Genomic DNA, 22,263 nt, shown 5'->3' with positions numbered 1-22,263 from the left:
TTCAATTACTATTAAGGATATTTTGTAAAACAAGAAAAGCAAAAATACTTAAAATTTATTTTTAAAAACAATTTTTTTTAATGAATTTTCGAAAAACTATATTTTATAAAAAAAATTATAAATAAATTTTCAAAAATTAAAAACTATATATATATATATATATATATATATATATATATATATATATATATATATATATATATAATATTCATATTCAAACCTTATCCACACTCACTCCCTTCAAATTTCCAATCCAATGCAGACGCAAAACCTCTCATTTCCTAAAACCCTAAACCCTCCCCTAACTTCATCCTTCACAAAACCCCCTCACCCTCACTCCAAATCCCTGACCCTGATCCCGTCTCCCAAATTCCCCAAACCCATCTCCCTCAACCACCGCAATGTCCGCGCGCTCGCCGGCCGGAGCAAGAAGTCCCCCGGCGGCTCTTCCCCCGGCCGTATCGAGGGTGGTGCCGAGGTCCGCCGCGAGGCCAAGCGCAACGCCCGCCGGAAAATGCAGAAACTTGCGGAGTCCCTCTTCTACCGCCTCAAGAACCCTCATCGCAACTATGCAGACAATTTCAGCGAGGAGGAGCTCCAGATGATCGGTCTTGGCTACGACCGGATGGTCCGGTTCATGGAAAAGGACGACCCGAATCTCCGACACCCCTACGACTGGTACAAGTATGGCGAATTTGGGCCGTATTCGTGGCGCGGCATCGTTTTGGGTGACCCGATTCGCGGCAGGATGTCGGACGAGTGCGTGACGTTGATAGGAGAGGTGAAGGATCAGGAAGAGTGGGAGAAGATCGAGCAGCACGAAATGGCCATCGATTTTGGTGAAAAATTGAATTCAATGGATAAGAGTGTAGGATTTAGGTATTTTTGGGTGTTTGTTAGGCACCCAAAGTGGAGACTCAATGCATTGCCATGGCAGCAATGGACCCTTGTGTGTGAAGTTGTGCTTGAGGCCGGAAAACAGAGATTGGATAAATGGAGTTTGATGGGGAGGCTAGGGAACAAGGCTAGGGCATTGATCACGCAGTGCGCAGCCTGGATGAGACCCGATATCATATACGTCAAGCGGCCGGTGTACCAGTGCAGGTTTGAGCCTCAGGATGATTTTTTCCGGGCGCTGACGCCGCTCCTGGACCCGAAAACTGAAGGGGATTTTCTGTTTGAGCTGAGGCATGAGGATGGGAGGGTGGAGGTGTGTACTTATTTTGCTGGGTTGTGTAAGATTGTGAAGGTGAATCCAAAGGCATTTGTGGATGACGTTGTGAAGGCCTATGAGAAGCTGAGCGATGAGGGGAAGTCCAGGTGTTTGGAGTTTTTGTTAGGGAATCACCCTGTTGAGCTCCTCCATCCTTACACCAAGGAATGGAAGGCCAAGTTGGAGGAGATGGAATTGGGTTGTGATGCCCCTGATGATGATGATGAGGTTGGGATTAAGGCCAATGCCGGTGAGACAACCATCACAGATTGGATTGAGGATGATGGGGATGACCAGGATGATAAAAATGTCGATGGGGGTGAGGATCGAGATGATGTAGTGATGGATATAGAAGGTGGGGATGACGAATTGGGCATCAAAGAGGATGACCAGGATGATAAAAATGTCGATGGGGGTGAGGATCGAGATGATATAGTGATGGATATAGAAGGTGGGGATGACGAATTGGGCATCAAAGAGGAGGGTTCAGGTCCAGACGATAACGAGGAGTACTGGGATAATGAATTCAAGAAGGCGCTGAGCAGCAATGAAGCAATGGAGAATCTAGCAAGGAGGAGTGTAGAGAGGTCTACTGAACTCTACAAGAGCCAGTTGAAAGCAATGGAAGAAGGGAAGGGAAAGGCAAAGGAGGTTGAAGAAGATGAGATGAGGGGGAAGAGACCGAAAGTGAGTCAACAAGAGTGGAAGTATGCCGGGTATGGTCCATGGAGGAGGAGGATTAAGAAGAGTAAGATGCCTCCGGAGCTGTTTTTGCGAGCGGCGGTGAGACCCTTCACGTATCAGAGTCTAGTGAAGGAGATTGTGTTGACAAGGCATGCTATTTTGGATGGCGAAATTGGTAGGAAGGATTGAAGTGATGGCTATTGTGAAGGCCATTTAGGATTATGTACCAGAGCCTATGATCAATCATCAATTATCAAAAGATCTGCCAAGTTCATTGCTAGAGGACATTACCACTGAGTTACATAGTTGCTGTTGCTAGAGCTCAAATTCCTATCGAGTTACACCTGCAAACCGACTTATAAGTCAAAAGCTCAGTTAAACTTGAGCTCGGGTATGCCTTTCTTCTAATATTAATTATAAGAAGAGCTTATGAGCTAAAAAATTAAGTCAAAAACAGGTTTATGTACGAAGTTATTTCATGTTTAATGACAAGTTTCCGATATCACAAAGAGCAGTCTTTTTATTATATTTTGTGCAGTGTTGCACTTTTGGCAACTTCATAGATTTTATTTTGTTCTCAAAGTCAAGATATAGAACTTAGCTTTAGACAAGTCCTTGAAGCATGGTTTATGTTCGTATCATGTCAAGACTTAGGTGTTCGACTAAGTGAGTCAGTCTAAACATAACACAAATAATAATCATGTTCAAAGAATAAACTCAAACATGACAAATATAACCCATTTAATGATCGAGTCATAAACTTTCCCACCCCTACTCAGAATCCAATGCAAACCCATTAGTGGGTAATAACACAATTGAGTCTGCTTACATTTTGGCCATATACAGCCCAGAGAGTAATATTCATGCGATCCAGGGCATAGCAATGTACACACATCGTGTTCTAGGGAGTTATAAGGTGTACAAGTGATACAATTACCTGGAAGAAAGAAAAGAAGAAACCATAATACATGCTCACAATGTTGATATGAATTTCAGGCGCCCAGACCTGAAGTTTGCTCGTCAGAGTTAGGTAGCCATGCCAGCCTGGCCAGCCACCAGCCAGTGGCCACTGTTTAGTTAGCAGTGAAATTGGACTCAGGTTGAAGAGAGGAAATGCAGGAAACAAAGCTTGTTTTGGCAAAGATCCCAAAACACAAGGGCTTGCCTATGCTGGCTGGCAAGGCACATTTGAAAACAAAATCAGTAGGGCTAACCTTCAGGCATAGATTTACATAGGAACCTAAAACCATTAACTTGTCTACAATCTGCTAGTTTTGTGTTAGTTTGTCCAATTGAGAGAACAAGAAAGTTTCTGGTGAGAACCCAAACCAATCATCAAGGAAACTGGCATATAATTTTAATAAACTGGCAAAAAATTTTAAATCAGATCCCTCTGCTAGTCAGCATCGGCTTCAGGAACCAACAGCCAGAAACTCCTTACGCATCAAAGTATTCCTCAGGAACATAAAACTTTAGTCCAATTGCCTACAACAGCAGAGAAATCCATTAGGCCAATGAAATTATCCAGACCTTGTAATGACTCTGCCTATCTGTGATTTGTAATATCCAGGCCACAAAATGCAGGACAAAAAGAGATTTAAACTAACTGTTCTGGATGAAAACCATAGAAAGAATTTCACAGATCAATTGAAAGGACAAAAAGAAGCATCTTTGTAAGCAAGTTGACAAGTGGTTAGTAATTTCTTAATACAACAGTTCAGAAGTACCCATTATTTACAATTTTATAAGTGATGAACACCTAGTGGAAAAATATGGTTATCATTAAATATACCAGTTTGTCCTAGCTTATAATTATAATTGTTTCCGTTCATAACAAGTAAAAGTTTCATTTGAGAGAGTAGTGCCACACCTAAGTTTTAATCTGCAAGTTTCCAAAACAACACAATTTTTTTTCTGCTTCTCAATTTTAAGCTTTTTAGGACCTGTGAAGGGGAAGTACAACGCTGAAAATACCTTAAGGATTCTATTTTGATGTAAATTCCATTGTGTTTTCCCAAATCAAAACTGAACACTACAGATGAGTGATGAGTGAGGTATTCAATGAGTACCCATATAATGATCTTATGGAAACATTTTGTGACTATAAAAAATCACCTCTAAACCATTGTTTGAGGGCTATTGAGAATCAGAATAATATTGACTAGAAAAAGCGGTGGTGAAACTGATGATTTCGCATTATCTGTTCAAATGAAGTAGTGACTGTTGAACAGCAATGCCATAACCATGAACAGTAGAAGTTCATTCAGCAGACAGAAAAATTGAACTTAATGCAAGAACAAAATATAGTTTGTACATTAAGCAAATTAATTTAAAAGATTACTTGTACCATACCTGTGCAAATTTAATATCAGCATCACTGTGGTCATTTAGTCTCCCAGCCGCATCTCCAACATAAAAGGATCTACAAATGTAGAGTTGGGGAATTAATATCAAATTGCTGATCCCATCTCTTAACATGGTGTTATTTTACACAATAAAGCAGCAAACATATGTGTTCAAAGAGGGATAATACGATGGCATTAGGCAATTCTTTGTATGGGAGAATGCTAATCACAGTGCTCTTTGTAAATATAAGAGCTGTACATGTATATTGTGGGACAGAGTGGCACATAGCATAAAAACCAGATTCCCAAAACCAAAATAGTAAAGCAAGAAAGGGAAGAGAAAAATAACTGATCCATATCAATCGAAATGCCAGAGTTGAAGTGTTGCTCCATAATCCGCCACATCCCAGGTTTGGGCTTGCGAAAGGGGTCTTCTGCTTGACCATCAGATTTATCAAACCCACAGGATATAAAAACCTGCAAAACAGAGAGTTACAAGTAAAGACTTTGCATATTTTCCAAGATATTCTCCACATTAAATAAGCTTTAATTCCAAACAAAGGAATGGGTGAAGAGATCTGATCCACACCAAGAGTTGTCACACAAAATGATCACCATACAGATCAAATTTTGCTGCCTAATTCATAAAAGAAAATCCAAGGACACTAGAATAAACCACCTGAATTGGAACCTTGACACACTTGATGAAATTGTTAAGGCGCCCAATTTTTGAGTCCACTGCTACCTGTCTCTTATTCTTCCAGCGCTCTATGTTGGATTCATTGGTAAAGATTACCTGATGATGAAATTGAGAATGAAGATGGGTAAAACATTCACACAGCTTAATAAACTGAATCAACCGCAATATCCAAATGACAAGTTGTAATAGTTATCATTTTATAAATCAAGAACAAAAGGTTAATAAATAAATATTAGAAAATTTTCACAAGGAAAAGAAACAAACCAGCTTGTAGCCATCATTATACAAGCTCTGCAACTTGTCCGGTATTGAAGGATACATAAGGGACCAAGCATCTGGACCTACTCTGGAATTAAAGTACAATTAGGTTGCCTATCAGTTTGAATGATGCATGGCCACATATCATTCTTTTGCATCAGCTGGGTGTCAACTGATACATTTTGGTGTTGCTGATAAGTAGAGATACACCAAGATATCATGTAATACTAGAGAGAACACTTTTGAGGAAATGCTCTTAGTTTATTTTGGCCATTAGCTATTAGAATTTTACTTTCTGTAATAAAAATCCATCAAGCATTACTAAAAATAAGGACCTCAGAAATTATAAAAGCCATACCTTTTCACAGATGTTTTGGCAAGACATCCATCAAAATCGAATGCAGCAATTTTTTTTGAATCGTGAAGATCGTCATCCTACAAAAAGTAGAATACATAAAGAACAGGCAAACAATGTGCAATGTCTTACTACTGCTGAAAAGTAGTTTGTTAAGTGCTTCAGATGAACAAGGTATAAGCAAATGAATGCATGTGAGCAGGGATTACACAACTGCAAACATATGTGTCTGTGCATTAATGACTATAGTGTAAGCAAGCAAAAATGCTATAAATAGCACTGACAAAATGTTTGAATAGTTTAAAAACAGGTCAAAATAATAGGAACCAACAATGTAAAAGCAATAAAAAAGGTAGATTCTAAATAGGGGATCAAAGAAGAGAACTAACATAAAAAATAAAAATAAAAAACTAGCAGAAAGCTTGTTTCAATATACTTGCAGCAAAATAGAGTATACAAACCAATACCACTTCTTTACCTACAAATATAAATGAATTTCAAACCTTTATATCCCTGTACTGTCTATTCGTGTAAAACAAGCATCAACAAGGTTCGCTATCATAACTAAAGCAATATCTCACCCGTTCAAGAAAAATTACTGTCTGGAATGCTTTCCATTTTGGCAGTAGTGTAGCATCCTGAATCAGAAATCAACTTGGATTAATGAAAGAAGCCTTAATGAAAGGCAAATACTTGTGAGAAAAAGAAGGTTGCTATGATGATATGAAGTTTACAAAGATGTAATAATGGTAAATTTAAAATTGAAAAAAAACTAGAACGCCAAAAATAAACATTAACATAGATCAAACCTTATACTTGTCCTTGATATCAGAAACTGCAAAGGCTATTTCCTGCTCAGCTTTCAGAGCAGGTGCAGATATCTGCATGCAATAATGTGCAAAGTAAAACCAAATAAATGTCCAACTTGACAGTAAAAAGTTATGCCAAGCAAGCTAAGAAATGCTATACAACATGAACTCTTTTTTATAAGAAACAATTCATTGGTAACTAGAAACCAACAATGAAATGAACCTAAAGATAAGAAAACTGGTCAACTGCTTTCTTTAAATGGGTTTGTACACAGATGTTTGATTCATAACTTCACAAATCCAGATGAAGATGTTAATGATAAAAAAAATAGCTAGAATTCATTAACACAAGACACAAAGCATATGACATTACCGCTGTGGCAAGAGAGGACTGAACAATTGAAACAGTATTATTTAACACCTATAGAGGCGGTATAATTAATTCCAGGTTGAAAAACCAAGCTCAGGTGTCACATAATTAAACTTGATGCTGATACATCTCGGGATATAAAAGTGCCAATAAATCAGAAGTGTCCTTTGCAGTTTCAGAATATTATCTGTCAATCATATATTCCCAAGGCATGCTTATTATCTCATGACTACATCTCTAAGAATAAAAAATCTACCGATTCAAAGTTCACAGAATACCAGAACTTCTTTTTAATCGCCTAATTTTTTTCTTTTCAGACTGTCTCAGGCTCAATATTATATTTTGGTGGAAAATATAATCCTTTTGGGATCACTGTCTGCACTTTGCCACCTCACCTCACATTGCACTTCACTCTCCCTTCAAACCTTCGATGACTTACCATGTACAAGGCTGACCTTTTCTCCCATTACAAACTCATACAAACACCTAGAAATATCAGAAGATGTTTCTCACAAGTTTTGGATGCAGGTTTTCTGGGAAGTAAGCTCCTCATTTTAAACCAGAGTCTCCAGTGATTATGGGTTTAACTCTATTCACATACTGATATAATCCTATACAATATAGCGAAAAGGCCAGCTATGGGATGTTTATGATCTGGCACTTGAGAGTCTGCATTATCAAAGAAAATAAAAGTAACTTCCATGTCCATAAGATGAACAAAGGCCAACAGGTACACATATAAAACAAAACAAAACAGTTATCACACAATTAATCAAAAAAAACAAAAAAAGGAAACCAATACCTTTGTTTTCTTTGAATCCCTTTCTTCCCTCTTATCTTTTTCATCTTCATCTCTTTTATGCACCTAATAATGAGGAAATGCAAGACATGATCACACATAATTAACTTAAGAAATAAATACAAGGATCAAAAGAGAAACTGAGCTTGTTTACCCCCAATTCCAGACAAATCATTTCTTTGTTTCCTTCAGTTAAGTCTTTACCTTCATCCAAGACCTGCCAAGTTACATACATTTCTATAGCTCATATAGATGATGGAGGTTTCACAACAATAAAGGGAAAAAAATGAGCAAATTGACCAGGAAGTGCCATTGGAAATGTTGTTATACATAACATGAAGTTAAAAACATTCATAATTTTATGTTTCCTGTCGAATGGGGAAAAACCAAGTATAAAACAAATTTTCTATGCTTTATATATAAATCTATCAGGCCTTAGGACATCCATCAACCTAAATAAAAACTATCATGAGAAACTGTCCAATTTAAACCATGTGAAAGTTAAATAAAGAAATCTACAATCAGGGGTGAGCCATCATCCCCTTACCAACAGCTGATTTCCAAGGACAAACAATGCTCAAACTTAAGCCTATTCATATAAATTTCTAGCCATACTTAGGTGCCTCCACCTGAAACAATCTTTTGGATCTACTGTCAATGCTCTCCACACATTCTCACCCTTTGGCCTACTTCCCTTGAGCTCAGGAAGCTTATATAATCATATTCATGAGGCTAGCCTCCTCCAACAAAGAATCCTCACAAACATATACGAAAGTATAACATGTTTTTCCCCTAATTTTTACCTACTTTTTTCTGAGAATTTCACCCATTATTTGCTATATCCAAAAATATTGTCCCCATTATTGCCAACAATTTATTTCAAGTTATTAATTTCAATAGGATACTCTGTCATGTTGTTTAGCAAAAAATCACCAAAATGTAAAACCACACCTTAGTCAATCTCTTAGCATATGCCTGGTTGTCACACAAGGACCTAATGATTATATTATGTTCTATTTTATGCGCAAATTAAAAAAGGAGGCCATCATAAAAATTGGCAACCATAAATACAACTCAAAAAAAATTAATTAATGTTGTCATTTTAAGAAATCGTAAAACCATTCTCATCCCATTAGCTGTTATGATGGCACAAATTTTTATGTTGGTTTAACAGGTTCAAATGAAAATCTAAATGCAATTTGGCCTGTCAATTTTCAAGGGAGAACTGACATGCTCTTCATCTTTCACAAGCCATTACAAACTACTGTAGAGATTCAACTCCTACCTCATCCAGAGACTTTGCAAACCCATCAACCAATTTCTTAAGAGCTTCCTGGTCACTGCTCTGGAAACACAATGGAACAAAAAAAATTAATTAAAAAAATTGAAAACTAGAAACTACTATGACTATGAGTTTCCATTTCAATCCCAACGGCTCTGTTGGCTAAGAGAAAATAAGAAATAAAAAGGAAAAAAATATTCATATTAACTGAACCAAACAGGTACCCGAAAGACAGGTATCATAAAACAGAGAATTTGGTATTAAAACTCTAGTGCTGAAGTATAGAGATGAAAAGTATAATATTTTCGTCATTAGGCTAATAACAATGAGCTTTCTCATCCATTACCAGTTCTTCACTCATCTCAGAAACAAAAACAAAAACATCACAAACACACCCATATTTTGCAGTTTCACATTTTCCTCTGTGAGACACAAAAGACACATTTTCCCCTCTCAAAAAGCAAACAATCTACCGAAAACATAACCAGAAGCGCCTTATAAGATTTTAATTACCATTTCCTCTGCTTTCTTAGTACCCAAACTGACCAAACCAAAAAATCCAAAAACCCTACTTCAAACCTTCAAAGAAGCAAACCCTTGTATCATCTCGGCGGAGGAAATCGACTCGGAACCAGCCGAAAAGCATTGCACGTGATGCCACTTGGTCATATCGAAGCCTCGCGCGCCTCTGGTCACCATCCCCAACCTCACAGCATTTGCAGAGATCGTTTTGGAACATATCTTGCACGAAGACCGATTCGACTTGGCGTACTCCACGACAACTTTTGATGAAGAGGACGACGACATTGAAGTGGTTTTCTCGACGCAAAAGCAGTACAAACCCTTCGAAATTCGCAGTGGAGAGCTCCGAATATGGTTTTGGTGGAGGGAGAAAATGGTTGAAAAGCTAGGGTAACGGGTGAGAGTACAGAAATTGGAGACGGATGCTTGTACCATAATCCGGTGGAGAAGAACCGATGAAAATATATTTTTATATAATAATAATAATAATAAAATTAATAGTTGTAACAAATTTTGGTTATGTTTGATTTCACCTTATAAAATATAAAATTAAAATTAAAATTAATTAAAATGTATATATTTTTTAATTATTAAATTTAAATCTTTTTTTTTCTTCACTTTTTCTTCTTTCCATTTTTTCTTTATTTTATTTCTCAAAATTTTCATCAACCAAACACAACTTAATATTTTTAGGGAAAAGTGGGTTCTGAATAAATATACGTAAAAAAACAACCTTAAATTTTTTAAATCAATGTTATCCTTATCTATTTAAAAATAATTTAAATATATATATATATATATATATATATATTAACTAATCATCTTACTATTTCTTAAAATATCTCTTTTTACTTATCATGCTCTTTTATTTGTCATGTTATCAATATTAATTGATAACTAGATTCTCGTAAGTAAAAAAAAAAATCTCAAATAATAATAATAATAAATCTAAATATATATATTTATCGTTATTAATTGATGTTACGAAGACATTTAAGTTTAGTTTTTATTTTGATATTTTATATTATTTATTTATCAAATTCATTGGAAATGTAATTTAAATTTTAAAATTCTATTTTTAGATTGACTAATCTAATTTGTCTACTAGGTAATAGGGGACCAAATAGATGTACAAAGCTAATCTTGAATCAGTCCTATTGCATTAGCAAAGGTTGGGAATGAATGAGGCTCAAAGGTTGGTTAAAGATTATATTGTTGTATTGATTTCAAGTTTGATATTATTTAATAAATAAATAATTTTAAAATCTATTATAAAATATTGATTAACATTTGTCTTTATTTTTATTGTTGTTTAATAATAAATTTTTATTCGATTATGTCAAGGATGCAATAATAATAAAGAATGTTATTAAATGGCTTATAACATGCGCTTATAACATGTTTAATAATTATTTTCAAAAATAGTTTTTTATAACACTTTTGGAAAACTATTATTTGATGTTTTATAAAACAAGTTTTTAGAAATATTATTTGAAAGCATGTTTACCTTGACAATTATTTATCGTTCACCATGCTCGATAGGGATCATCTAATTATTCAATCATGACATGTCTGTAACCCTAATGTGAGAGTTTGTTTGATTCTACAATTTTATGAGACATAATAAGGACATTGTCTATATAAATGATAGTTGTGATTGATAGAAAAAAAAGTGTTTAACATTATATAAGTATGGACTTATACTCATCATATAAACACGTTTTAAAACCATGAAAATCCTTTAGATTTAGAGTGAATAATACAATAATCCAAGTTATAGTTTCTTACGTACTTTTGTTATAAAAAAACAATATTTTTTTAAAAAAATCTAAGCATAATTTTTCATTAATTATGTATGCATTTGTGAATTGTTTATGATTTTTTCTTCTTCTTTTTAATATTTTTTTTGTAATAAATTTATTTATTTATTTTTTGTTCCAAACGTATAAAAAATGGGAGAATTGTGTTTTGAGCCCAGTTAGACCCAAAAATTAATATTTGATCTATATAACTTCCATAATTGATAGAAATGATATAAAATATTAAAAGACCAATATATTATTCAAATTTCTATATATTACCTTTTAAGAATATAAAATAGTGATGGACTAAATTACCTAATGACCTTTCACATAAGTTTTTTTTTGTCTTTATTGTACCACTATTCATGCAACCATAATAATTCTATTTTAACAATTTGGAATTTTCATTGTTTTTAATTTATATATATATATAATTCAAACATTATTTTATATTTTAAATTATAAATAAAGAAAAATTATGTTAAAAAACTATTATAAAAAATACTTTCTAAAAAATGGTAATATGATTTATATTTTTTATATTTTCTTTTTGAAAAAACATTTAATTAAAAATGAAAACTATTTTTAAAAATAAAAATTGAAAACCTTGTTTAGTATTATTTTTTATATGAAAATAATAAAAAGAATTAAATTTTTGATTATCCATTTTTATATTTTTCCATTAGTTATTTTAATAATATATATATATATATAAAAACAAATAAATTGATCAATTATTTGTTTTTTGTGGGACTATCTTTTATATGAAAAATAATTAAATAACTAAATTATATATATTTATTACTCTTTTTAATTTTATTTTATTTATTTTTTTTTTGTCTAATACAAGGTATTTACACTAAGTGTACATGACAAATATATTAACTGTAAAAGGGTGTATAAGACTATTATTTGTGAAATATTTTATGTGATTCTGAAAAATTTGTTTGTTTATTTATCCAATAATAAATGACATTCCTTACACACATTGGTTAAGCATACATTCATGTCATACGTTTTATCTAACTTGTATATGGTAATTTTTCTTCCTTTTTAAAACCAAACCAATGCTTAACCGACCTATTGTCATATATTTATGAGATGATGTATGAAATTTGAGTATTATACAAGGGTATTACACTAACTATACAAAACAAATTTACTAATAATATAAGAGTGTACAAAATTATTTTTTGTTAAAAATTTAAGTGATTTTGAAAAGCTTTCCTATTTTTTTCCACTCAGATTTTTTTCCCACTCAAATTCTCTCACTTAAGAATTGTTTCGAATTTTATTTTTAAATTTTATCATCAAAATTTTGTAATTGCATATTTTGTTTTTGTAGTTTTAATAATATTTTTTCTTTCCACCATTTTTTTTTGTGAAATTTTATCCAAATGAATCTATATTTAAAATTATAATCATACTTATCAATTTTTTTTTACTAAGATTATCTTTAATTCTTTTAATATATTTATACTCATTTATTTAAAAAATGAAAACTTTTTTTTTTTTTGTAAACATGTTCTATTACCTTTCAAGTAAAAAATTAGATAAGTTTGAAAGTCAATAAAAAAAAAAATTAAAGACCACTTTCAATCATTTTTAGATAAATTTTATATGATATATTTTATTTGAAATTTAATTTATAAAGTTTAACTAAAAAAATTGTATTGACAATTTTCTTATTAATATAATATTAGTCTATCTAGATAAGAAAATTTATTAATATAATATTAAAACTTTGTATCTTAGTTATTTTTTTCAATAAATTTATTTTTTTAAAAATTTTAAAATAAAATATTAAAAATTAAAAAGCTAAAATGATATATATATATATATATATATATATATATATATATATATATATATATATATAATAAAATGAAGTGATAGTCAATTTTTAAAATTTTTAAAATATGGTTAATGTAGAAAATATAAAAAATAATTAAAAATAAGAGAAAAATATAAATGAAAAGGTAATATAAATTTAAAATAAAATATGAAAAATTAAACTAAAAGATAAATACAAAAAGATAAAAAATATTTGGATGAAAAATCCCAAATTTTTTATCATTTCTTAAAAGATTCAAGGGAAAAAAAACATAAAAAAATTAAGGGTTAAGGGTATTTTAGGAATTAATAAAAGACAATATATTCTTCATCTTAATTTTTATACTTTATTTGGGTTTTGGACTTAAATATGTATGAAATATGGACAAAATGTTAATTTTTGGCCCAATTGGCTCAAAACACAATACTCCCTTTCAAACCCAGGCAGTATTATTTTTCAAAGATTGAAGTATTGGAAAAAGCTTTATGGATTCCGACGAGCAGAGGCTGAGAGATGAGGTCATATATCTCCACTCTCTGTGGCACCAAGGCCCTCCAAGAAAAACCAACACTAACCCTAACCCTAACCCTAGACCCATCTCCAAATCATCAAGAACCCTTCATCAGACCTCCATTTCCAAAACTTTCAAGAACACCACCACCAAAAAACACAAAACCAAGCCCAAGAAACTCGAAAAGGCCAAAAAGCTGCCGGAATCCGACCCACAACCCCCGGCCTCCGGCGCCGAATGGCCGGTCCAACCCATTTCAGACCAGCTCTCCGGATGGTCAAAATCCCCCTCCCTCCCCACAGCCAGGCCGGCCACGGCGGAGGAGGAAGCCAAGTTGATTGCACTGCAAATACAAGAAAAGGGTTTGGCCGCTTGCAGAGAGTTTTTCTCAAGGAATGAGAGTGACGACGACGATGATGATGTTGATGATGATGATCTGGAGGAAGATGGGTGTGAGGAATTTGAATTCTTTGTGGGGTTGTTTTCGAAGGATGCTGAATTGAGGAGTTACTATGAGAAGAACAATGAGGGTGGAATTTTCTGCTGTTTGGTGTGTGGTGGGATGGGGAAGAAGGTTGGGAAGAGGTATAAGGACTGTGTGGGGCTTGTTCAGCATTCAAGTGCGATTTCTAAGACGAACAAAAAGCGGGCGCATCGATCTTATGGACATGTTATTTGTAGGGTTCTTGGTTGGGATGTTAATCGGCTTCCTACAATAGCTTTAAAAGCGGGTGATCATCTCCCTCAAGGGGGAGAATTGCAGGTAGTTAATTGTTAGTGCTTGTTATGTTTGATTATGCTGATATTTAAGCTCATTGATTACTTGAACTGAACAATGTAGGGTAATTCCAATGGCAATACCGATAATTTGGATTCCACCGATGATAATTTGAAATCTGTGATCAAGGATCAGAATGTTGATATGGATGAAGTGAAGGTTTGCAAGGCTATTTAACTATATAGCCCTTTGGGGATATTTATTATATTTGTTTGTGGTATTTTCACACGGTGATGTTTTAAGTTCAACATTGTAGGGCAATAGCAGTGACAATGCCGATAATTTGAATGTTGTGGTTGAGGATTCAAATGCTAATGGGGTTGAATTGAAGGTTTGTGTGTATCAGGTTTGTTTGGGATTTGTGTATCTCAACGATGACATGTCATATAGGTGTTGTGTTTTTTTATTTTTGTGAATTGCAGGATTCTTTGGAGGAGGGCAAGGACAGTAAGTTGGGAGATCTTGATAAGGGAGTTTCGGATGCCACTCCTGGAGAGCTGGATTTCACGGTGAGATGATTTGTCTTATAATTAGTAATGCAAATGGTTTTTATGCCTTCCTTTTTCAATTATGATTTCTCTAATGATGGTGTATAAATATTGCCGTTGGAAAAGAAACAGAGGTGATGTAGGACAACCCTAAGATGGTTGCCTATACTCAAGGGTACATGGGCTAGGGTTTTATTTTTAGGGTGTAAGGAGAGGAACAAGGAATAAACTTTATGGTAGAGAAAATTATAAGATAAGAAATAGAGATAAAGAAGAAACAATGAAGAAAAGATGGAAAACCTTAGAGTCTCACTAAGGCCTTCTAGGAGTCTCACCTAGAAGAAAAATCAATGGAGTCTCACCATTGAGGGTTGCAACCTTACAATGAAAGAAAGTATAATATTATTCATCAAAATTCATTCCTTTGATTTACATTGATTAGCCTATTTATAGGCTTCTCTAAGAAATCCAAAGTCTACTAGGACTCTAATAACCTATTATGATTCTAATTCTAATTATAACATCCAAAGTCTACTAGGACTCTAATAACCTATCATGACTCAAATTCTAATTATATTATAACTCAACTAGCTAATCCTAATTAGACTCCAACAAATACTAATCCCTATTCAATTCTAATTAATATTAATCCTACTTAAAGTTTACTTAGGTCTTCCCTTTCTTCCTTGAATAAACTTTAAAAGGCTTTCCCCCATCAAGAGGTTTCTACCAAACCGGCCATTTGAGAAAGAAAAGTGGAAGCATAATGAAACTAATAACCTCTAGTGCAAAATTGGCTGAGTGGGATGCTCATCTATCATATAAACGCTTTTCTTTATATATGTACAAAAATGCTGATAATTTGAATGTTGTGGTTGAGGATTCAAATGCTAATGGGGTTGAATTAAAGGTTTGTGTGTAACATCAGGGCTTTGTGTATCTCAACAATGACATATCATGTGTGTTGTGTGTGTGTGTGTGTTTTTTTTTTTTTTTTTTTTTTTTTTTTTTTTTGTGAATTGCTGGATTCTTTGGAGGAGGGCAATGACAGTAAGTTGGGAGATCTTGATAAGGGAGTTTTGGATGCCACGGATGTGCATACTGGAGAGCTGGATTGCATGGTGAGATGATTTGTCTTATAATTAGTAATGCAAATGGTTTTTATGCCTTCCTTTTTTGATTAAGATTTCTTTAATGATGGTGTATAAATATTGCCGTTGGAAAAGAAACAGAGTTTTCTACCAAACCTGCCATTGAGAAAGAAAAGTGGAAGCATAATAAAACAAATAACCTCTCTAGTGCAAAATTGGCTGAGTCGGATGCTCATCTATCATATAAATGCTTTTCTTTATATATGTACAAAATATGCATCTGCCCTTGAGGCCTAGCTCAAGTGGTAAAAGGTCAGGGAGGGTTTACGAGAGGCTCTATGTTCAAGTCCAATTTACCAATCAAAAAAATGTACAAGATATGCATCTGCATTTTCTAACAAAGTAAATGGCATCTTAAGAACATGATTTTGATAGGGGCCCCATTTTGGTGGTGCTTGGCAATAGTTGCTGCAAAGTGTCACTCGTAGTGGCTGTTTTATGCAACTGCAGGAAAATAGTTCTGCTGTTTCCCTAGCATATCAGATGTGATTCCTACATTATGTGTGACAGGAGAGATATACTTGTGGTGGAGTGATTTTTTTTTTTTTTTTATAAATAAAACCAAATTCATTAAAAAATAAAAACGCCACAAGGACACACCAAATACTCGGGAAGTATACAAATAGCACCTAATAGCACAAGTGGTGCACATATTTTTTTTGTTTGTTTCTTTTTCTTTTTTGATAAGAATATGTGAATTGCATGTTGCTAGCGCACACAGAAGCTGGATGGCAAGCCACAAGGAAGATGTGTGTCCAACATAGCATATTTTTGGGATTGATTTGTCAATTTTCTTGTTTCCCATTTGTTCCAATTTGTGTGGTTATTTTTCTTCCAAAAATCTGCTCTTATGGTACAAATCTTGAAACAATCATATTGATGCTTTTGGTAATTACCCAATCCAACCTTTTGTTTTTTATTGTTTAAAATTACCGAATATTGAAATCTTTGAAGGAAGATGGTGTTGGAATCAACACTATAGATAAAAATTTCAGGATGTTGTGTTCTTGATGGGCAGGGCAAGAAGGTGCCTATCAAAATATAGAATGCCTTGACAAGAAAGCTGTCGAGGTATTGAGTGTAAACTCCTGGAAACCTGGAAACAAAACATTGTATCATTGGAACATTGAATGCCCTGAAATGGTGTATGCATCAGTTCTCTTTGGATTAGATCTTCACTGAGAGAATATCTGATTTTGTTTGCACATTACTCAATTCAGGTGCCAATTAAAGAAGATGGTGTTGAACCTGAGAGTAAAGATTCTCAAGAGGTGATTATAGTTTTTGGTGGAGCAAATGGAGGAACTAGTGGAGTTGACTTGCAACAATGATTTGGGAAGAAGAAGCAAGTCAGGGTTTAAGATGCACAGTAAGATTTATATTTCTTGAACCTCAGGAGAATGCTTGATGGCAGATTTTGTCAGCCCAAAAGTTCTTATGATGAATGGTGGCGAAGGATATGGTTTTGTGAAGAGGTCTGAGATGGAACCCTACCTTCATCTGGTCATGTGAGCAGCTGGGGAAGGGGAAAATTTTCATGGGTCCTGCTGGGGGTTGTGAGGACTGCAACCCACCCCTTTGTGTGGCTCATTGCCTTTGGACCAATTAAAATGGTAACTTTCAGTCATTGAAGAGTGTTCTCTTCTTCCCTTTTAATTTTGCTTTCTTTGCTTCTTTCTTTTCGAATTTTTTCTTCCCATAAATGAATCCTGTTCCATGTTTGGATGTGAATCAGTGCTTCTAGTTTGTGATGATGATTCAGTTACTTGCCGTAGGCATCAAAGAAGTCATTTTGGATTGGATCAATCTGCATGTGCTCGTGTCTAGCTATGGAGTTGGTTGGTATAGGTTATAGTTTCCTTCTGTTGTCTCTCTATGGCATCCATTACTTGGAACTTTTGCAGGTTGGCAACCAAAATCTATTAAGTGCAACTAAGAATCCGTTTGGTAGTGCTTTTAGAAATCAATTATAGCATAAAAGTTGTTTTTGGAAAAAAAAAAAAAAAAAAAAAAAAACTCAAAACATATAACCCATGAACTAAAGCTGATTGAACTTACATTCATGAGCAATATGCTTGATCTTTCCATATTTGCCGGTTGATTAGATACCATGCCTTGGTTGCCTCCCTGGAGTTTAATAAAGAGTTTGCTTAAGAGTGATTTTGAGAGAAAGTTGGGAATAAGGAAGGCTGGTTTTAGATTTTAGATATCACTGGTCACAAGCATTTTAAAATATAAATCATCTTTTTTTTTTTTTCCCATGGTCATGCAACCTTCCTTCTCAATTCTACATACCATTAAAACTAAAATAAGAGAGACTATTTGACATATCTATGGTTTGTTTGTTAACTGTTTTTAAATATAATTTTTTGTTTTGAAGAAAATAAAAGAGAAAACATATTTAATAAGTAAATAATAAAAAATAATTTTTTGAAATAAAAAATAATTTTTTAATAACATATTTTAATCATTTTTACTTATTTTTTAAAAACTGTTTTAAAAAATAATGAGATAAATATAAAAGATAATTAAAAATAAAACATTATATATAAAATTTATTTTTAAAAAATAATTCAAAACACAAAAAAAAAACAAGTTAAAAATATTCTAAATCTTAAAACAGACTTTTTGTTTTATGAATCATTATAATGTGACAACGTGAGAATAATTTACAAAATAAAACATCAATTTGAATCAAAGGGCGATTATATTTAAACCCACCAACTTCGTTTCACTCACTCTTATATTTATATTTATTTATTTAAAAATAGTTATGAAAGGATCAAAATGCGTTTACTTTTTTTTTTTTACTTAATTTTAAATAAAAATTTAATACTTAACAATGTATATTATTTTAATATTTTATTTCTATTAAATATTGATAAAACATGATAACTTTTTCTATTTAAAAAAAAATCAAACATTTTAATTTTTTATTCAAAAAAAAATTATAATAAGTCATAAAAAAAATAGAAAAAGAAATTATTTAAAATCTAAAAGTGAATTGCTTTTAACAAAAAACTGAAAAAAACAATCGCCCTATTAGAGCTAGTTTGTTAGTGTTTTTAAGAAGTGCTTTCAATATTTCTAACACTTAAAAGTGTTTTTTGGATTAAAAATGAGCATTTGGCAAGATTTTTCAAAAAACTTATAAGAATCTAAAAAGTCATTCAAAGTGATTTTTTGAGAAGCTTTTATAGCTTCGATCACCACAGATGATATATCAATGTCCACAGATAATTTTTTTGACCAGCCCCTCACTGAATGCTGCAATCATTAAAAGAAAAAAAAAACAGTGAAAATGGAGAAAAAAATTCAGAGATTTGAAGAAGGAAGAGGTGTTGAAGATCAGAGAGTAGAACCTGGGCTTTCTCATTCATCTGTGGTTGGTGTTCCTTGTCAATGAATGGCTTGTTCTACCTATAGAAAAAAGGGGATTGTTAAATTTGCAATGTTCTGAGTGTTACCCTGCTTGCTGGTTTCGGCGATTACCCTCAGGCTTGTCCAAGATTTTCTCCTTCGTTTGTTTGATGTGCTGACAGATTTCTCTGTGTCAGCTGAGGCAGAGTTGCTTTCAGGTTCAGCTTGTTTGTTAGATCCTGGATTGTTTCTTTTTCTCCTCTTTCCCCTCAACAGAGTATTACCTTTTCTCACAGGTGGAGTTGCTGGACTATCTGTGATAATATCAACTGCTGTTGTTGATGAAGTTATCTCATCTGTTTTACCAACTTCAACTTCATTTTGCAGGACTGTCTCTGGGTTAGCAGCCTTTTGAGGCATTGGATTAGTTGTTTGGAAACTGAAGATGGCTTCACCTTTGGACATATCTCTTTGTATGGTCCTTTGGGGTTCCCGTCTTCACATTATGATGTGAACAGAAATGGCACCAGTGGGTGACAATGTTTTGAGTCGAAGCATTAGATTTCTTGCGGCCATGTGGTGCTCTTGCCCTATTTGGTTCAATTCGGACGGTGCAGTTGTGGCCAGGCTGAAGAATTGTTTCACATCTGCAAAATAGTAAATTTGTCAACTACCCAAGCCAGACATAACACATATGGCATATATGTTAAACTCACATACTAGTGGTCAACTATGTGACGAACCAAGCATGTAAGCAAAGAGAGAAGAAAGAGTTCTTGCATCTTGGGACTAGCTACATAATAATAGGGTTTAAAAGTTAGGGAAATAAGGGCTCTGAGGTTTGAAGTAAGAAAACTGTGACAGAAATCAGTCTATGAAAAAGCCGAAGAAACTAAAAATATTCTAGGCCTCACATCCTAGTGTTACATCATACAATCCTTGAAAAGCATTAAATGCCACAAACTACCCAACGAGTCTTATTTAAATGGTAAAAGATGGCCCCTCTTGGGAGCTGTTGATACCGTGCCCTATGTGAGTAAGTTGGTGCCCGTATTCTAGATGAACTCAACAAGCCTTCTATAGTTCCATCAAAGATTCAAAAAATAAAAAGATTCTAGATGAACGGTGAACCTTGATCTCACATGGTAGAAACAGATTTCTCTCCCCAAGAAATGGTTAAGAAGGAAATGGGGAAAAAACACAAAAGTCTGATTGTCAGAGAGTCCCATAGTTCACATTCTTAATTATTCAGATCACTCAAAATACAGAGAAGAGAGAGAGAGGATATTTTCAGCTTAGAATTGTCCATTGATTCACAACATAAACAAAGACATAAGGAAATTGGAAGCACTGTAAGATTTGCAAGAAGATTGTCTTAATAAGAAAACCATCCCATAGCAACCCAAATCTTTACTCTAAAGGTCAAGATAGTAGTACAGTACATAGGAAAAAAATAATTGAGCTTACATATCTAAGTGTGCACAAGTAAACCCAACTGTTCTTGCAACAGTATAAGATAATTGATACAGATATATATTCTATAATAAAACTGCATAAAATTTGATCCAACCATTCCAGGGAATTGATTGATCAATAGGCTGAAGCCCAGTTTCCAACTAAAACTTCAAAGTCTCACCATTTCAACAAAATTCAAAATACATGCAATGGAAAAACAATGAACCATCAATCACAATACATAAAGAACTGAAAAGAAAAATAGTCAAACCTCTGGCAAGGAAACAAGGATGGATCTGGGTCTCCACATGTCATCAAACGGTGCCCCAAAAAGGCACCTAGAGAAGGAATGGAAGCTTCCTTACTAGCCCACATTGCCGGACTCTTCAAGTGCTGCAGTTTCAAAATGGACTTCATGTTGGTGGAACCTCCTTTGGCTTTATTTTGCTTCCTCCCACTGTTTTCTTCTTCCAGTGTGAGATGCAGAAGACAGACTTGACTCTTTCCTCGTCTCGGTTCTAAGCCATGTCTTGTTGAGTCATTTCCTGTGGCAACTTGATAAATAATTAATGGGTGAAAATTAAAAAACAAGGCAATGAACAACAGAAGTGTGTGGCAATGATGCGAGAAGTCGAAGAACAGGATGAAGGATAAAAAAGAGAAGGGCTTCAATCTCCAAATACTGGCTCTTGTTGCTAAGATTCAAATTTCTCACCTGAAATTGACAGAAAGAAAGGACCATTTTGGCCTTTAATTTTCTCTTAAAGAGGTAAAACTGGACACAAAGAGATAGTCTCCTATCCTCGATATGCCAAGCTTGAGCTTGATTAAGAAAAATCTTCTCCACTTAAAAGTAAATATTAAAAAAAATCTAATTTTTTCTTACTTTCCTCCAGTTTCTGTGCAACCAAATGAGAGTTTGAAACCAAATAATCCAAGACCATATGAATAGATCACTCATGCATCCATCAGTACTTCCAACAATCAAACCGGTTACATCTATGAACATTCAAATTCATTCATAAACACATAAATCCCAAACACATTCTATAACCTAGTAAATTTAGTATATGTGAAGGTTGAATGGCTTTCACTCCACTTCAGCTTTGTGCCTCATCTTTGAAAAATTGGTGTTGTTAGAGAGGCTTACCCCAACAACACTTTCCCCTTCTTCCTAAAATCCCATAGCTAATGAACTCCCCAAAAATTAAACCCATCTCCATAAAACCAGTACTCAGAATCAATTCACAGAAGCCCCAACTAAAATGCAAAAATCACATATCAGAAAAATTTAGGATCGAGAAAAGAGTGAAGAAGGGAGAGAGAGAAAGTACCGTTGAAAACCCTAACGAAGGAGAGACCGAAGAATTGACTTGCTTTGGCGCTCAGGAAACTACTAAAAACATGTGGAAGAAGAACACTTAATTTGGATCGAGTTCAGATCAAAATTCCCACAACTAAAAATCTAACAATTCAATCAAAGGAAATCTCTCTCTCTCTCTCTCTCTCTCTCTCTCTCTCTCTCTCTCTATTTTATTTATTTTTAT

General features: G+C 33.8%; 3 protein-coding genes and 1 long non-coding RNA gene across 6 annotated transcripts; 2 read left to right on the top strand and 2 right to left on the bottom strand.

The window, feature by feature from the left end:
• The first annotated feature begins 234 nt into the window (after nt 1-234).
• LOC117908955 lies at nt 235-2,406 on the top strand. Of its 2 annotated transcripts, XM_034822818.1 has the most exons (2): nt 235-1,597; nt 1,694-2,406. In XM_034822818.1, the coding sequence occupies exons 1-2, from the start codon at nt 257-259 to the stop codon at nt 2,084-2,086; spliced, it is 1,734 nt and encodes a 577-aa protein (XP_034678709.1). In that variant the 5' UTR covers nt 235-256; the 3' UTR covers nt 2,087-2,406. The 2 variants fall into 2 exon arrangements, with proteins under 2 accessions (XP_034678709.1, XP_034678708.1); XM_034822817.1 differs by having other exon boundaries at nt 235-2,406.
• Nucleotides 2,407-2,621: 215 nt separating this feature from the next.
• On the bottom strand, nt 2,622-9,765 carry LOC117908956 (polynucleotide 3'-phosphatase ZDP). Its single transcript, XM_034822819.1, has 12 exons — nt 9,395-9,765; nt 8,819-8,878; nt 7,688-7,750; nt 7,537-7,599; nt 6,365-6,436; nt 6,137-6,193; nt 5,559-5,635; nt 5,207-5,288; nt 4,922-5,038; nt 4,592-4,719; nt 4,250-4,319; nt 2,622-3,382 (listed from the first exon to the last, which is right to left on the bottom strand). Exons 1-12 carry the CDS (start codon nt 9,620-9,622, stop codon nt 3,335-3,337), a joined length of 1,065 nt encoding a protein of 354 aa, XP_034678710.1. The 5' UTR covers nt 9,623-9,765; the 3' UTR covers nt 2,622-3,334.
• Nucleotides 9,766-13,429: 3,664 nt separating this feature from the next.
• On the top strand, nt 13,430-17,731 carry LOC117909584. Of its 2 annotated transcripts, XR_004650404.1 has the most exons (6): nt 13,430-14,247; nt 14,326-14,421; nt 14,519-14,593; nt 14,685-14,771; nt 15,802-15,871; nt 17,122-17,213. XR_004650404.1 is itself a non-coding variant. In XM_034823644.1 (5 exons), exons 1-5 carry the CDS (start codon nt 13,459-13,461, stop codon nt 17,230-17,232), a joined length of 1,158 nt encoding a protein of 385 aa, XP_034679535.1. In that variant the 5' UTR covers nt 13,432-13,458; the 3' UTR covers nt 17,233-17,731. The 2 variants fall into 2 exon arrangements, 1 of the variants encoding a protein (XP_034679535.1); XM_034823644.1 differs by lacking the exon at nt 15,802-15,871 and having other exon boundaries at nt 13,432-14,247; nt 17,122-17,731.
• A 1,289-nt stretch (nt 17,732-19,020) lies between these two features.
• Nucleotides 19,021-22,195, bottom strand: LOC117909514. The gene is made up of 4 exons (XR_004650385.1): nt 22,051-22,195; nt 20,988-21,261; nt 19,264-19,908; nt 19,021-19,168 (listed from the first exon to the last, which is right to left on the bottom strand). It is a non-coding gene; the product is annotated as an uncharacterized LOC117909514 (long non-coding RNA).
• Nucleotides 22,196-22,263: the final 68 nt, after the last annotated feature.

Source organism: Vitis riparia, chromosome 19, assembly GCF_004353265.1.
Source record: "Vitis riparia cultivar Riparia Gloire de Montpellier isolate 1030 chromosome 19, EGFV_Vit.rip_1.0, whole genome shotgun sequence".
Taxonomy (NCBI): Eukaryota; Viridiplantae; Streptophyta; class Magnoliopsida; order Vitales; family Vitaceae; genus Vitis; species Vitis riparia.
The sequence above is the reverse complement of the archived record's forward strand: the minus strand, read 5'-3'. Positions and strand labels throughout refer to the sequence as shown.